The sequence below is a fragment of the Anolis carolinensis genome, chromosome 1 (genome assembly GCF_035594765.1).
Source record: "Anolis carolinensis isolate JA03-04 chromosome 1, rAnoCar3.1.pri, whole genome shotgun sequence".
Taxonomy (NCBI): Eukaryota; Metazoa; Chordata; class Lepidosauria; order Squamata; family Dactyloidae; genus Anolis; species Anolis carolinensis.
Genome location: NC_085841.1, coordinates 122,529,724 through 122,546,420, shown reverse-complemented (window position 1 = coordinate 122,546,420; position 16,697 = coordinate 122,529,724). Strand labels below are relative to the sequence as shown.

At 39.1% G+C, this 16,697-nt stretch overlaps 1 protein-coding gene across 5 annotated transcripts in view; it reads left to right on the top strand.

The window, feature by feature from the left end:
• The window catches only part of kcnq5 (potassium voltage-gated channel subfamily Q member 5), a 425,255-nt gene that overhangs the window by 309,058 nt on the left and 99,500 nt on the right, over positions 1-16,697 (top strand). For all 5 annotated transcript variants that reach the window (XM_016996619.2, XM_008118729.2, XM_062969057.1 and 2 more), the window contains one exon: positions 6,883-6,973. In XM_016996619.2, coding sequence (XP_016852108.1) covers positions 6,883-6,973 — 91 coding nt within the window. The remainder of the gene's footprint in view (positions 1-6,882; positions 6,974-16,697) is intronic.

The window sequence follows — 16,697 nt, the reverse complement described above, 5'->3', positions numbered from 1 at the left end:
GAGGCCAGAATCTATCTAATATCTTTATTAAAGGAATATATAAAGTCAATAAAAACAAGTGAAGAATATAGTTCAGAAGTAGACCTTTCAGGAAAGGTCAAATATAGTCCAGGAAAACAATGTCCATTATGTGATATTAGAGTCCAAAGTTATGATCCAATAACCGAAACACACACTTTGCCAAGCAAAGTGTGGGGAAAAGACAGGGTCCTTTAGTCCAATGGAGCTTGACAACAAGGCTGGAAGCAAACTAGATTCTTGGCAAACAAGGCTTGATACGTGGCAACAAGAGGCAAGAAGCAAGAACGAGGTCCGTGGCAAGATCCGGGGACAAGGCAGGCTTGGAACTAGAACAAGGTCCGTGGCAAGGTCCGGGGAACAGGGAACTGGAGTAGCGTAGTCCACACACGATCTCACTCCCGAAGCTGACGAATTGACTCCGCAAGGATCTCCTTGCGGGTAAACACCTATATAGGATCTTGTTTTCCCGCCAAGGAACACTTTCCTGGGGAACAAGAAACGAAACCCATACTGTGTCCAGATGCATGACTCCTTAAGATTTCCCAAGGGAAACAGGCTTAATCAGCTAATTGTCTGGCAGCAATCCTGGCGCTTCTGCGATTCGCCTCCCTAGCGCCTCTATCTCGATTATAATTATCCCGGCGAGAAAATGGGGGAGATTTCTGCTCAAGGCTTGTTTGGCTGACTTCTTGTGGGCAAACATCTTGCAGGTGCAAGGGCTCCAATTCTGGCTGAAACGGTGGGAAACCCAAGTTTTCCTCTTCATCTGCCACAATAGTACTAGGAACGGGACTACATGGCCCATGAGTCATCACACAGGGCTTTTAGATATTCCCTTCTGGGACACAGCGAAAGGAGAAGGATTGGCACTTATTTTACAGGAGACTAAGTGAAAAAGAACTGGTTGGTTACTCCATCCAAGCCTCTCCTCTTGTAACAGAAGCACCACTGCCCTTGCACTCTCTGCACCTTGGCAGGAGATTTAATGAGAAGCTTGGAAAGTGCGAGGTTTGGGAGGCTATGCCTAGATGAACTGCCCAGATTTTTAGGGTCAATTTTTGACTAAAAACTTCAACTTGTACACAGAGTAACATAATATGTTTGGAAACTTTAAGGAAACTCAACTGTTTCTCTGTGATTAGGACTACAAATGTATCTGTGGGAGTAACAGGTGACTGTTGCAGATTACATTATCAGTCCAAGCAGAGATCTTGACCAGTATTCTCCCCAAATTGAGTATGTCCAGTATATTCATGCATAAGTCTAGAATTTTTAATCAAAAAACACTGGGTCTACTTATCTCTGGGTCAATGTAAATACTTCACCTAATTGCATATCAAAAAAGGAGCCATCCCCTTGTCAGAGTGGAAGGAGAAAGAGAAGAAAGTAGAGAACTTAAAAGAAGCATCGACCCCCTCTACTGTCTCTGCCACAGCATCACGTCTGGCCTTTTAAATATATAGATTAGGACATACACATACACAACATTTACAATTCCCTTTTGAATTCATGGGCAGGGTGGTGTCATGAGTCGGCCTTAGTGCTTTCCCCTCTCTGCTGAACGACCCTCAGATTATCCTTAGGTCACATCCAAGACTATAGTGTTGGCCCCAAAACCTGCTCTCAACTTATACATAAAGCTAACTTATACATGAGTATATACAGTAAGATCTTGAATAGTTCTTGGACAGACACAAGCATTTTCTGCTACATTATATTGTTACTCAAAACGATTTTCCTATATTTCCTGTTTAACTTAAACCGGTAACTTAAATTATGACTTTCCACTTAAGGCTTTTAAAAACATCCCAAAACAGCTGTGAATGTAATAACCTTTAGTATGTTTATTTGCTTCTGAGTTGTTGTTTTTAATTTTCACTTTGATGAAATCCTACAGGGAAAACAGGCAATCTCAAGAGGATTCATTCCTTGAAAAACTTAGCTAGTACTAGTAAAGTTAAACACATGTTGAAATCATCTCTTTGACATCAGTGGGATATTTAAAAAATATATTGGCTGGTTTGTGTCCACAATCTCTGCTTCATGAGTTGCAGAGATAAACCCAAAACTGTGAGGGCAAAAAAGTTGAAGGAACTGAAAATGTAATCACATTATTTTTATTTCTTTGCACATGATTCATGTAACAACTTTGGCTGTTTCCATGTCACGGAAAATTGTACACTGCCTTCTCCCCCTGCAAGTGTGAGAGGAGGTTGGAAGCTTTTAAAGTTTTTATTAAGCTGGCTGTGGCATGTCACACATCACTTAAATTAGCCAAAACTAACTTCAAATAGAATATTGGAAATTGTCATTATTAGTGCTGACCACCATTCCCTGAATAAGCTACCTATGGTACACCTACACTGTGGAAGAATGCAGTTTGACACCACTTTAATTGCCATGATTGAATGCTATGGAATCCAGAGTGTTGGAATTAGCCCCCCAAAAGATTAGCCAAAGCCAAAGATTGCCGGTGTCTCACCAAACCACAGATCCCAGCATTCCATAGCATTGAGTCATGTCGGTTAAAGTAGCTTCAAACTGTTAATTTTACAATGCAGATGCACTCACAAGAAGCCAAAGTGGAGATGTTTCCAGAGAGAAGCATGACCCTGTAGATCACTGTAGCTCATGAATGCTCCACTAAACAATTGCAATGATCCATTAACACAACCATTCTCAAATGTATTGTTAGGTTTCTCACTTTCCCAGTAGGCCCTTGGCCTATTTGTGTAGTCCGTCATATCACTTGAAATGATTTACATATTATTTAATGACATACAGTCAAATGGTGTGCATTAGCTCCAGACCACTGAATGTGATATTACCAATACATCTTCCTGTTTTCTGCATTTAAATTTAATTGTTCGTGCACAACATTGTCTTAGGCAGAAATAATGTCAGTACTGAGTGGGAAATGTGTACAAGATCATTTACTTACATAGTACAGTGTCCTTTTTTAAGTCGCACTGATTAGTTTGCTGACCCATATACCTATGGCAATGCAAACAAACTGCAGTTTACAACAATTGCATGGCTGTTTTAAATCCTAGTGCAAAAATGTGTGGGCAACTGGAGTTTAATTAAATTATACATGATTAGGTTTTATCAAATGTATATTTTAAAGTACTTTGGGGGAAAAGTTGGTAACATGGCAGCTCATGCGACTCTTCACATATGTGCAATCCTATTTCTAGATGCATGGGTTTAACTGAATTTGGAAGTAGGATTGAGGGATATCCCCACTTTGCAACAGATGCATATCTAAATATGGTCATACATCTGACCTGTTTCACTCCAAGACGTTTGTTTTCCATCAAATAATGATCATTATTGTTATTATTATTTCATTTGTATGTCACCTTACTCCCAGGGAAGGTATCTGCTTTTGACACACGTACCTCTTTGTTAATAGCAAAACTTACTGATAATAACTGGGTGATGAGAAACCTGTTGGAGGTCTTTGCATGTCATCAGCTTTAAAATGCCCAGTTGAACTGGGCATTTTGAAATTTGAAACTAATATTCAAATAACTGAAATTCTCATGTTTCAGTAAGCTTGCCAAATTTTTCTTGTTATAAGGGATGCTTCTTATTTGAGTGGCAGAAATTTTGTACCTTATGGGTTTAACAGGTATCTCTTATTATTAGAAATGTTTACTATTTCAGAGCTGGAAAGCTTTCCTTTTTATATATCAGCACTAACAGAACAAGGTGCCATATATAGACTGAACAAAATGCTGTGTTTTGGGGTGTAGGCCCTACATAATGACAGAAATATGAGCATCATATAATTTATGAATATAGTCAATGCTGTAATTTTGCAGAGATAGACATAGCTCCCTTAAATGAAGTCAATACTTCCATTTAGTATTTAAACAGAGCACAACCTTTTTAATAGCTGTCGCCATTTGTCAATCCTGCGTGACATGGACTTGGACTGCTATTTTGAAAACATGGTAATGCTGTGTATTGATTACCTTCACAGGAGGAGGAGAGGCAATGAAAATGTGATGTTGAAAATGATGAATATTTTGAGCCAGAGGTACCCAATGGGATAGATATGGACACCTCTCTGGGGACAAACCCACTTCTTGACCCTCCTGATAATCTTCATTTCTCAGGGTTTTTTATAAATAAAATAACTTTAACATAAAAGTTATCATGCTGACAAGTGAAATGCCGACCTCCAAGGGTAGAAAGATTTTTAAAGGTGTGTGGCTACAACCCACCTAGAAACATGCCGTTTGCCAGAAAAAGAAAATTTAAAAAGGTATATTGGGGGTAAAGGTGTGTTAGAGATTATGGGATAGTGTCACTTATAAGATGCATACGATCTGAATGCAGTCTGTGTGTGTTTTAGCTGAATCTTGGCTTGCTTTTCCATTCAGAGTTTGGTATGAGTATGGGGTGTCTTTTTTTCTGAACATCGCCACCTTCTATGATGTGAATATTTTGCTGCACTCACTTTCTTTCTGTTGGTGTGAAGTATGTGATTTGGCATTTGGGGTCACAACTGACCTGTGCCCTGTACCCAGTTTCTTGGCCAAATGACTTGTCTCTGTGAAAACAGAACAACACAAAACTCTTCATACAAAAGTGTGAATTTTCTGTTGTGGGATTCCAACACGACTGATAAAATAATTTTTCATACTCATCTTTAACAGCTCCTGTTTTCTAATCCTTTGAAATGGATTAAATGATTTTGAATAATGCTTTGTTTTTTTTCTTCTTTTCCTTTTTAGCCTGTCTATCAAGTATAATATCTTGAGTGCATAGTGTTCTAAATTTGTTTCTATTTTTTTGTTTTCTCAAAGGCACATTGTACTGAAGCGTGTACAGTGTTCCTATTTCCATATGTTGTTCGAACTGCTCTCACTGCTCAACAATACAAGAAAATAGGAGCATCAAATGTCACTAGCTGTGCACATCCACTTTATAATTACTGTTGAAACTAAAATGTATGATTTGCTTTCTACTGAGCAACAGGAATCTTAGAGATTTTTATTCATATGAATCTCATCTGCAGATTTTTCAAGATGCTACTACCATCATAGTTTTTTCTATAAAATTATATTTTTGAATGTATTATCTTTCTTGTTTGCTATTCTAACACTCCTGCAAACCCAAAATTCCAAACAGCTAGCTCGATCCAGAGATTCCGTTTCATCAAGGCCAGACAGCTCATTAGCAGCAGCCTCTATCTGCATGTTATCTAACTGGGAGCTGTCCTCCCTTTGCACCTGGCTAGCTTCAGTATCAACTCCAGTATCATCAACACCATTCCCTGCCGTGGGAATGCCTCCCTGCTCCTCATCTCTCACAACAGGGACACTCTGAACCTGAATCCCATAATTCCCATCAGAGTCATCTTGAGCCTGAATCCCATCATCTAGAACATCTGGAACCTGAATCCCACAATCCCCATCAGAGTCACTGTGAGACTCCAGCTGAGTCACAACACCAACATCGGCCGGGTTCAGTGCTCTCTGGATAAGGGTGAACTACAACTCCAAAAATCAAGGCCAACTCCCACAAACCCCTGCAGTATGTTCAGTTGGTTGTGGGGGTTTTGTGTGCCAAGTTTGGTCCCGAACCACTGTTGGTGGGGTTCACTATTTCTCTGACTACAAGTGAACTACAACTTCCTAAATGAAGGTCAGTTTCCCCAAACCCCTGGAGTATGTTCAGTTGGTCATGGGGCTTCTCTGTGCCAAGTTTGGTCCTGGTCCATTGTCAGTGAGGGTCACAATTTCTCTGGATGCAAGTGAACTACAACTCCCAGAGTCTCAGAGCTAGCACTTCCAAACTCCGCCTGTATTCACAGTTGGGCATGTTGGGTTTGTGTGCCAAGTGTGGTCAAGATCCATTATTGATGGGGTTCAGAGTGCTCTGAATGTAGGGTAAACCACAGCTAAACAATAATCCATTATTACAATAATAAAGTGATCACAAACATATACTTGTTCCCACAATTTATAATGACTCACCCACACGGGTGAGTAATTCCCCCCTCCCCTCCAGTATGTTCTCTTGGTCATCAGGATTCTGTGTGCTATGTTTGGTCCAGATCCGTCATTGGTGGGGTTCAGAGTGCTATTCTGGATGTAGGGTGAACTACAACTACCACATGGGTGGATTAGTCCTCCTCCAAACTCTTCCAGTATGTTCAGTTGGTTATCAGGGTTCTGTGTTCGAAGTGTGGTTTAGATCCATCATTGGTTGGGTTCACAGTGCTCTCTGGATGTAGATGAACTACAACTCCTCTAAATCATGGTGAATTCTCCCCAAACCTCTTGTTCAGTTGCTGATCAATTCCTCTGTTTGCTGTGTGCCATAGGAAAGGGTAAGAAATAGTTAAGGGAGTGGGCAAGGTCATGCAAATTCCACAGCAACAGAGAGAGAAATATCCTGGGATATCCATTCTGGAGGGAAAACAGGAAATTCAGGATGAAATTGTCCTCGTATGAAAGCCTTTACTTGGGTGAGGGGCAGTATGGCATTTGTGAAGAACATTGGCAGGGCTCTTGGACAGGTTCATGGCACTCATTATAATCTGCAATATCAATGGAGGGAGTGCTTTGGTGGCTCCTCAGCACTGTGGGTTAAAGCTGTTTGTGTTAAGTGGGCACCTCTGCCACATACACACATACAGATTTTCACTTTTATTATGTGTATAGATATTGTATTATATTATGTTATATTATATTATATTTGAATGAGTAACATTCTATACTTGTAGCATTATCAGCATACTTAACTGCAAAGAAAATCAATGCATATTGCTAGTCGTTTCATATATTTCAAGTTCTACTTTTATCTCAATGTCCTCACAGGTTTTTGTACTTTTTTGTTTTTCAGTTTTCTCCTTGTGTTCGGTTGCTTGATTTTGTCAGTATTTTCTACTATCCCTGACCATATATGGCTTGCCACTAGTTGCCTCTTCATTCTGGTAAGTAAATTTTATTGAATACAGAAACCTCTCTGATAGTTGTGTTTGTCTATGTATGTATTAGGAAGAAAGGGGGCGGGGAGAGAAAATGAATGGATGAATGATTTTTTAAAACTGTGAAATGGGCAAAGTACCAGTTCAAATGTAGATATATTGAGAGCTAAATTTACCTACAAAAGAGCAGTTAAGGTTAAAGACCTTATAAAATTACAGCTCCCATGATTCCATAGGGTTGAGCCATGGCAGTTAAAGTGTTGTCAAACTGCATTAATTCTACAGTGTTGGTGCAGCCTAAGGCGTGCATCCCTATGGTCAGAGCTAACATCTTCAGGAATAGATATGGCACATTATCTAAAAATTGCAAAAATAGTCTTGGCCACTATAACAAATTTACCTTGCAGATTCAAGGTTGAATCCAGGAGTACCCCAAGTGGCAAGCCTGTGTCTTCAATCAGAATGGAACCACATCCAGCACACGCTGAAACTCTATGCCCTAACCAGCCTTTCAACTGACTAGGAGTACTGCTGTCATATTACATTTTAATTAACTTAGCCTCATCTAATACATTACTGATGCCAAGCACTCATTTAGAAAGAAAAATAGTTAGGTATCACAAGCATCCTGATGAAACCCAACCCAAAGCTATAGATTATAATTCCATGATTTCATGTAGATGTTGAACATCATGGGGACAACACATTTTGAAGAGTAAGACACAGGAATCCTGAGACCATTTGGGTTTACTGCTTTACTGGGGGCATCTACATGAGCCACAAATGGCAATGCTGATCTGGAGTGGGGTACTTTGGATTAATGTTGTCATGGTCCAGACAGGTAGCCGTCAAAGCAGCCTAAGGGTTGGTATGTGTCTGCCACTGTACCATCACTCTTACCTTGCCCTCATCAATCTGGCCTTTTCAGTGCCCACCAGACATTAAAATGAAGGTGTTTCTCACTCAGCACCTGTAATGATGATACTACAACGCTACGTGAGAGAGGGGAGGAGAGAAAAGAGAAATCAGTCCCTCCTTTTCCCTCTCCTTTCTCCAATTGCCATGTCACTATGGCTATCATCATTATATGCAATATGTAACAAACGCTGCCATTTTTGTGTCTCATTGGCCCCACAAAAGCCAGAATGACAGGGCAAGGTAGGTGTCATCCCCCATCTCTGAGCTGCTCGAACCTGTGGAAAGTGGGATGGTGATGTTTACATTGGCCCAAAATGTAGATGAGCAATGGAGCTTCAGGGAAGCTCCAGTGTAATATGCAAAAAGGCCATGTTAAGCTGGCATCTGTCATATTAAAACAGATGGACACCAACAGGGGCATATTTACACTGAAGATCATCCATATAGGCAACCAAAATGATCTCCATCCTGCAACCAGCCAAAATGAAATAATGGGCCTAAATAAGGGCCCTTAACTAGGGGTCCATGGTTATATTGCTGATACACACTCAGAGGGTCAAAATTATATCCTCTGCATCTGTATCAGCCATAGCATTCAAACCAAAATATATTTTGGTGACTTAATTTGCAAAATGCTGCTAAAATGTTTACAGGCTGTTGGGTGAAATGAATGTTCTTTTTGTGGACCAGGTTATGAAAATCCCCATACCATTTGAAGCAACTCCACTAGAGATTTTTTTACAGATGCAATGCTGATGGAGAAGGAAGATTGTTTTATTGCCATGGAGAAGGCCTTCAAACAGAATTTGGCCTAATACGTTCCAAACTTTCCACAATGTCACTCTTGCCACAATCTCACCTGTTTCCAATATCACTTCCCCATATCAATCAGATCTTTGATAGAATAGCCTGCTGATATGATAGCAAAATCCTCAAGAGTTCTCAGAAAATCAGCTGGATCCATCAGTCTTCTGAGATGGGCCATCTTAATTGTACCAATTGCAGAGGCTCCAGATACATTGAGTTCAAACCCTACCTGATAGTGATCTATCCATGACAACAGAACTATAGAAAATCTCCTCATCCCTAATGATTCCATCCAACAAGTGGAAGAATTTGTGCTTACCATGGCTGACATGAAATTTTGGGCCACTCTTGAGATTGTCCTTGAGCAAGAAGCTGGTGAGACTTCAGCACCACTCCCAAACCTGCCTGACTAGTTCAGGAAGGGAGATCCACTGATATATATTCTGTTCATTAGAATCCCACCTCTTGGCTCTAATAGAGGAACAGCCATGAACAACTATTCCTTACGGCTAGAAAAAAGTGGTGGGGATGTACGTTTATATCTGGCTTTTTAGCTTAATTATGATGCTCATCAGCATCCAAGGCCTGTTGAGCAGTTGGACCCAGATGTTCTTCACAGTGTATCCAGATGGTTGCTCATCTAATAAGGACATTCAAATAGCATTGCACTCTTTGCTTAAAGATTTGTCTTGCTAGATCGGAGCATCAATGTTTCAATTTCTCTATGCTAATTAATATATCAGCTTCACACTTTTAAGACATGGTGTCAAGAACGCTAAAATCTTCTCAGATTTCTACACCAACAGTTTTAAAAGGGCTGATATTGTTTCTCACTCTTTTCACATTATCTCATAGCAGTAAAACCAAGCATTACAACAAGTACATATTTAAAGATGTTCTAATATGTCAAACTATCCTTCTTCAGGTAATTTGAAAGCAATGAGTTTAAACAGAAGGAAAACATCTCACTTTTCCTTGTACCATTACATTAGCTTTTAATCTTTACTCTACACATAGATAATAGAACAATGTTCTTCATGCTGATATAATAAAATCTATCCCAGCCTTAAATGCACAGACACACTGTGTACTATAAGCTTCCAGCTATCACAGCAGCAGCAGCAACAAAATGCTACTGTTTTGTTTCAAATAAGTTACAGTCCTTTCCCAGTTTGAATTTTTGGATATTTCACAAAACAAAGCAACTGATAAAACTCAGCTTTGTAAATGATGAGTTATGTAAATGATTGCCACGATGTTTCATTTATTTATATCTAAACCAGAGAATAAGGGGTCCACATTTGTAGGTGGGAAGAAGGGGGGCTGGAAATGTTCAGAAAGGGATTGACAAGAGCACAGAGTTTAATGGAACAGTGAAGAATTAAATATAGGAATATATTCTGGGAACAAAATATATTTGTGCCAAAAAGCATGTTTTTAAATAGACCTTTCAGGATTTAATATATTAGTTTTGAAAGCATCGTGATTTCCTGAGCCTAATATACACCATTCAGACTGTGAGCATTTTCAGACATCTGCCCTATGCTCACTTACCTAAGAATAAGCTCCTCTGAAAATAATGGCTATTTTAGTAGACAAAATTGGATTGCACTATGTGAACAAAAATACAACACTCTATAAGTCCATTAGTTTTTAGGGTGCTAACCTATATTAAAAGCACCTTCTGATGTTACCATAGCAGTGAGTTTTTTCCCCATCACCATGCTGTAAACATCAGCTGTTCCTTGTCATATGGCAGGAACAATACAACATTATTTATTCATTCATCCATTTACTTTATATATCAGGGCCTTCTCCACTGCCATGTAATCCAGATTATCAAAGCAGATAATCCAAATTATTTGCTTTGAACTGTTTCAATCCAGTTTAAAACAGATAATCTGTTTTTATATGGCAATGTAGAAGGGGCCTCATTTTCCTCTAAAAACACTCAGTATAATGCAATATAATACAGTTGTGTCATATAAAGCATATTAAATTAGTGCCTGAAACATGTAGAGCCTTCCATCTAAGAGTAGTATGTTAGGATGGACCTTCAAATTCCCAGCTGCCTAGTTCATTGGTTGCCAATAGAGTCAGAGTGCATCTACATTGTAGAATTAATGCAGTGTGACACTGAAGGAACCAAAGTTTAAGAAATAAGGTACCCCTCCCAACCAGAGAGGAGATAACACAAGCTGCCAACACTGTGGTACCCCTCCCAACCAGAGAGGAGATAACACAAGCTGCCAACACTGTGGTTTCCTGATATCACAGTAATCTTTGTTAATAGTAGATTCTATTTGTCACCCAGTGCTGTTAGTTCAGAATTGTTTGTAAATATGGTTGTATTTGGAATTCAAACTATACATATTTTTTGAAATGTTCCTCAATAAATGTTTACATTTTAATATTTAAAAATCCAATGCTTTGTAGAATTGCAGAAGGATATGAATGGATGCGTGTGTGTAGGGTCAACTTGTGGCAAACTCAAACAGCTAAAAATATTTGGCATATACCTTTACCGGTCAACTACTTACTCATTTGTTCATTAATTCGTTAATTCGTTTTATATCTCACCTTTCTCCCTGCACAAAACCCAAAACTACTTCCAAGTAAAATAGAAATAAAAGCAATATCAATAGCACAATTGAACACTATAATTTTAAAACCTCTGCATGTAATTTGAATTTCTTTAAAAACACATTTTACCTTAATTCCCCTCAATGGAAGTTGCAAATAATTTTGAAGAGCAGATGCAGCAAATCAATAAGTCAGTCCCAATCAGTCAACCAACTAATAGGTCAACTAATACATAGTATATACACAGACACACAGTAAGTCTGAATTGAGCAAGCTAAAATGCCATTGCAGACTCATGAGAACTATTTTAAATACCAGGGCTGACTCAAGTGTGGATGAGTGAAATGTCCTGTATACAGATAACTTTCATGGGACAGTACCATGTCAATTAATTTCAGAGAATTATGTTTTCTGCAGTGCTCTAAAACTTCAACAAACTGCAGAGAGAGCAGCTAGGGATCATGGCAGATGGTATCAGTCACAGAACAGAAGTATCAACAGATTGGGTATACTCTGAAGTTATAGTAGAAAGAAAAGAGAGAGGAAAACTCACATTTTGTACAGACCCCCAAGGAACTGACAGAAAAATATTACAAGGGAGTCATCTCACTAATCTCCAAGAAAGGAGTTGACACCAAGATGGCAGGAGTGAAAAAAAATCTTTTTTTAGACCTTATGTATCAGCAGGAATCTGGCAGATGAGGAGTTTATGCTGCATAATAGGTGAGCAGACCATATTCTTTGGAAGAAATCCAAATGGAAAAAAATATTGTCACTAGCACATTTTGTTACATCCCTTGGTTTGGAGGTGCCACAGCATTAAAAGGACACAGCGTCTGAGGAGCAAGTGGTTTCCCCACAACATCCCCTCACATGTTTCCCAAGTTTGAGGAAACATGTGAGGGGATGCTGAGGAGATACATAGAATTTTCTCACAATGTCTCATTTCCTTGAAACATCTAAGACCATGAGGTTACAGAGGTAACCACAGGGCTATAGCTAGCAACCTTAGGAAGGTTTTTTGGGACAGGAAAGGTGTGCTTCTTGCAAAACCTTAGAAGAGCACCTTCCTTGCAAGCATCTGCAAAACAAAAGAGCGATCGAGGAAGATCGTGCGGAAAGCTGAGCGCACCACTTGACAGCTAAGGGAAGGGAAGCTAGCCTGGTTCAGGACGCAAGCCAGGCGGGAATCTTGGGGGGGGGGGGGCTTTTCAAACACTTTTATTGCTATGATAACTACCTAGATTTCAGTGGGGACTATGGTGAGGACTAGTATTTGGGTCTGGCTTTCAACTGAATATGGTAAATGTTTTCTCCTATACTTTGTTTATTTTTAATTCCAAAACGTAATGAACTTTCTGGATAACCCTCGTAGACTCCCCTACAACAGTGCCATCAAGACTGCAGTATCAGATTTTACAAGGTTTCTAGGAGAATGGAGTGGGCAGAATATACAGAGAAGCTTGATGTTTTTGCTATCTTTCCCTTGCAAAAGTTACTCAACATCTTAGGACCTCATCCCACAAGGGTGGTGGGAAAGCAAGTGGAATCATCTTCTTTGCTTGGCGTTCTGTCTTAAAGAAGATGGAGAACTTAATCACTCCCATCACACAGAATTACCTCCTCCCGTTTCTAGCTTAACCATTTCAAGGATACTAGCAGACTTTTTAAACACTTCTTTCCATGAGATCATCCTCTTTCAACCCTTATTCCATGTGTAGAAATAGAGGAAAGCTTCCATCTGATGAGGTCCTTAGTGTGTTTAGAATTGCAGCCTAAGGGCCCTAGAGTGAGGATCTCTATACATCTTCTGAAACTCCATGGATTGCCTGAGTCAAATGCTATTCTTAACTCAGTAGTTAATGCTACTGAATATTTATTTTGCAAGTCTACATTCACAAAGGTCCACAAGTAAAGCTGCAATGAAATAGACCCAACTTCTTGTGGAGTTAACCCCTAATGATTTTCTTCTTCCATTCCCTATATGGTAGCCCATATTATTTAGCTGAGTCCCCCAACCCTCGGAGCAGGCTGGAAGCGGAAGAAAGTAATAAATTCCCAGTAGGAAGGGGAATTAAGCTTCTTCTGGCCCTGGTATACATGAACTGATTTGGAACCAACCAGTGTAGATTAAAAGCAGAAAATTGATTCCTTTAATCTTTTTATTGCATTCCATTGCTGGGTTCATTTTTTATACCCTATTGACCATGTTTCTTTGGTATTAGGAAGTATAACCCTGAATTAATGTATTTTCTTTTCCCACATGTCTTCTGATTCTCAAGAGCAACAAGCTGAAGCCATGAGATTTTGATGAGCACACCATGTATTCAGCAAATTAACCAAAGGGTATTTAGAATTTTAATGATTAGTGGTGTTAATTAACGAGGAAACTACAGTAACAACAGTTCTGGTTATTTTGATGTCCTGCTAAAGGGAACCAATTATTACTACAACCAACAGAGTAATAAGGGAATATAATTTATTTAAATAGTTAGAATATGCAAAAAAGAGCAAATACTTAATACAGAGCACACAATCCAGCCCAAGTAAGGAGCTTTCAATTCATCGAATTTCAATGACAGACATAAGAACATTTCAAAATTCATAAATCCTGCTGGATTTTGGACCAGCTTTTTCTGCAATGATTGCATTGCTCCCAATCACACAATTATGGTGAGCTACACCACTCCATTTTCCTGCGTCTACCTATGTGCAGCCCCTGAGGTTTCCTTAGCACAGCAGCTTTTATATATATATATATATATATCCATATATATATATATATATATATATATATATATATATATATATTAGCTGTGCCCGGCCATGCGTTGCTGTGGCAAAGTCTGGTGGTATGGGAAATAAAGTATTGGGGAATTGGTGGTAGTTAAGGTAATGGTAAAGGTTTCCTCTGACATTAAATCCAGTCATGTCTGACTCTGGGGGTTGGTGCTCATCTCCATTTCTAAGCCGAAGAGCCAGCGTTGTCCGTAGACTCCTCCAAGGTCATGTGGGATAACTGCATGGAGCGGCGTTACCTTCCCGCTGGAGCAGTACCTATTGATGCACTCACATTTGCATGTTTTTGAACTTCTGAGTTGGCAGAAGCTGGGGCTAACAGTGGGGGCTCTCTCCGCTCCCCCAATTCAAACCTGTGGCCTTTCGGTCCAGAAGTTCAGCAGCTCAGCGCTTTAACACGTTGCGCCATCAAGGGATATTATTTCCTAAAGGTTGTGAATATACATTATTTCTGATTGGTTTTTTTTGTCTGAGGCAAGTATGAATGCTGCAATTAGGAAAAATGATAAGCATGTAATGGCCTTGCAGATTTAAAGCCTGGCTGTTTCCTCCCTGAGTGAAGTTTTTGTTGGGAGGTGTTAACTGGCCCCGATTGTTTCCTGTCTGGAATTCCCTTGTTTTCAGAGTGGTGTTATTTGCGATATTTTATGTGCTTCTACTGTCTGTGGCCCTGAGAAAACAGAGGATCTGCCAGACTTTGATGATGGGAATACTTTGTTGGGAGGCGTTAGCTAGCCCTGATTGTTTCCTGTGTGGAATTCCCCTGTTTTCAGAGTGTTGTTCTTTATTTAGTGTTCTGATTTTAGAGATTGTATTGTTCTGTTTTATCATACCACATTAATTTTTATATATTCTGATTTTAGTGTTTTTGAATACTTGGAGCCAGATTGTATTCATTTTCACGCAGCACAATAATTGTATTCATTTGACCGCAACACAATAATAATAATAATAATAATAATAATAATAATAATAATAATAATAATAGTAATGATAGTAATGATAGTAATAATAATGACCTTGGTAATACACAGTGCTTCACTCCCTTCTCAGCTTCCTTTCTGGAAGATTCCTTTCTTGGGAGGTGTTAGCTGGCCCTAATTGTTTCCTTTGTGGAATTTCCAATTTCCCTGCTTTCAGACTGTTGGTCTTTATTTACTGTCCTGGTTTTAGAGATTATATTGTTCTGCATTATTCTATCCCAGTAATTATTTCATATTAAAGTAGAATCTCGCTTATCCAACATTCGCTTATACAATGTTCTGGATTATCCAACGCAGTCTGCCTTTTAGTAGTCAATGTTTTTGTAGTCAGTGTTTTAAATTCATTGTGATAGTTTGGTAGTAAATTTGTAAATACAGTAATTACTACATAGCATTACTGCACATGGAACTACTTTTTCTGTCAAATTTGTTGTATAACATGATGTTTTGGTGCTTAATTGGTATAACGATTACCTAATTTGATGTTTAATCGGCTTTTTCCTGAATCCCTTCTTATTATCCAACATTTTCGCATATCCTGCCAGCCTGTTTATGTTGGATAAGTGAGAGTCTACTGTATATTGATAATCTTATATTATCTGCTTAGAACTGGATGATATGAGGCCCCTTCTTCACAACTGTATAAAATGCACACTGAAGTGGATTATATGGCAGTGTGGAGTCAAGATAATCCAGTGCAAAGCAGATAATCTAAGATTATAAATGGGTTATATAGCTGTGTGGAAGGGCCTTGAGTCTACACTGCCATATAATCCAGTGCAAATTAGATAATCTGTGGAAGAGGTCTAAGTGAGGCCTGTCCCTAAGTGAGGCCTAAGTCTGAACCCTGGATGTCCCTTGGTTGCTAGGAGACCAAGTGGGCAGAGATTAGCCCTCTAAACTGGCAGCAATTGGATAAAAAAATTATTCCTCTCCCTCTAATTACGACTTTATTTTTCTTTTCTTTTTGTTGTATCAACCTAGAGGCGTGGATGATGGGTTGTGTTGTCAAATTTCGCGGTTGGGGGGCCTGTAGTTTTGTTGTTTTGTGAGTCGCCGTGATGCCATCACTCATTTATATATATAGATATGACTCCAATAGCTCTAAGTTGTCTATTGACATCCAATGACCCCAAAAACATAGGACTTTCTTAAGCAAGGATGTTTAGCCAGTTCCTTCCTCTGAAATATAGCGTACAGAAATATCCTTATTGTTTCCTAAAATTCGTTGTCAGTTATTTCATATGCATGCAAGCTGATTACGGGCCTTGGGTCTGCAGAACTTCTGAACAAAAAAAATCAATCTAAACACCAGATAAGATGGTGTATACACGTATACAGTCAATGTGACGAGTTTCTGTTCCAGATTTTGTAATGCCAGGATTCAAAGGAGACCTTTCATTGACCTAAACTCTTCATGAAGTTCCTGATACACTTTCAACTTCTCTGTCCCCACTCCTCCACCATTGGTGACTGTTCTTAGTTTGACATTACAATATATCAATATGTCTTGCATGATTATTTGGAAGTAAATATATTTGTGTGAACTATTGGTCATAACGAAGGAGTGAAAATATCTCTCTCTATCGCTGCAGCAAATGCCAGGAAGTTGGATACATCTACTGCCTCCCACCCAGGAA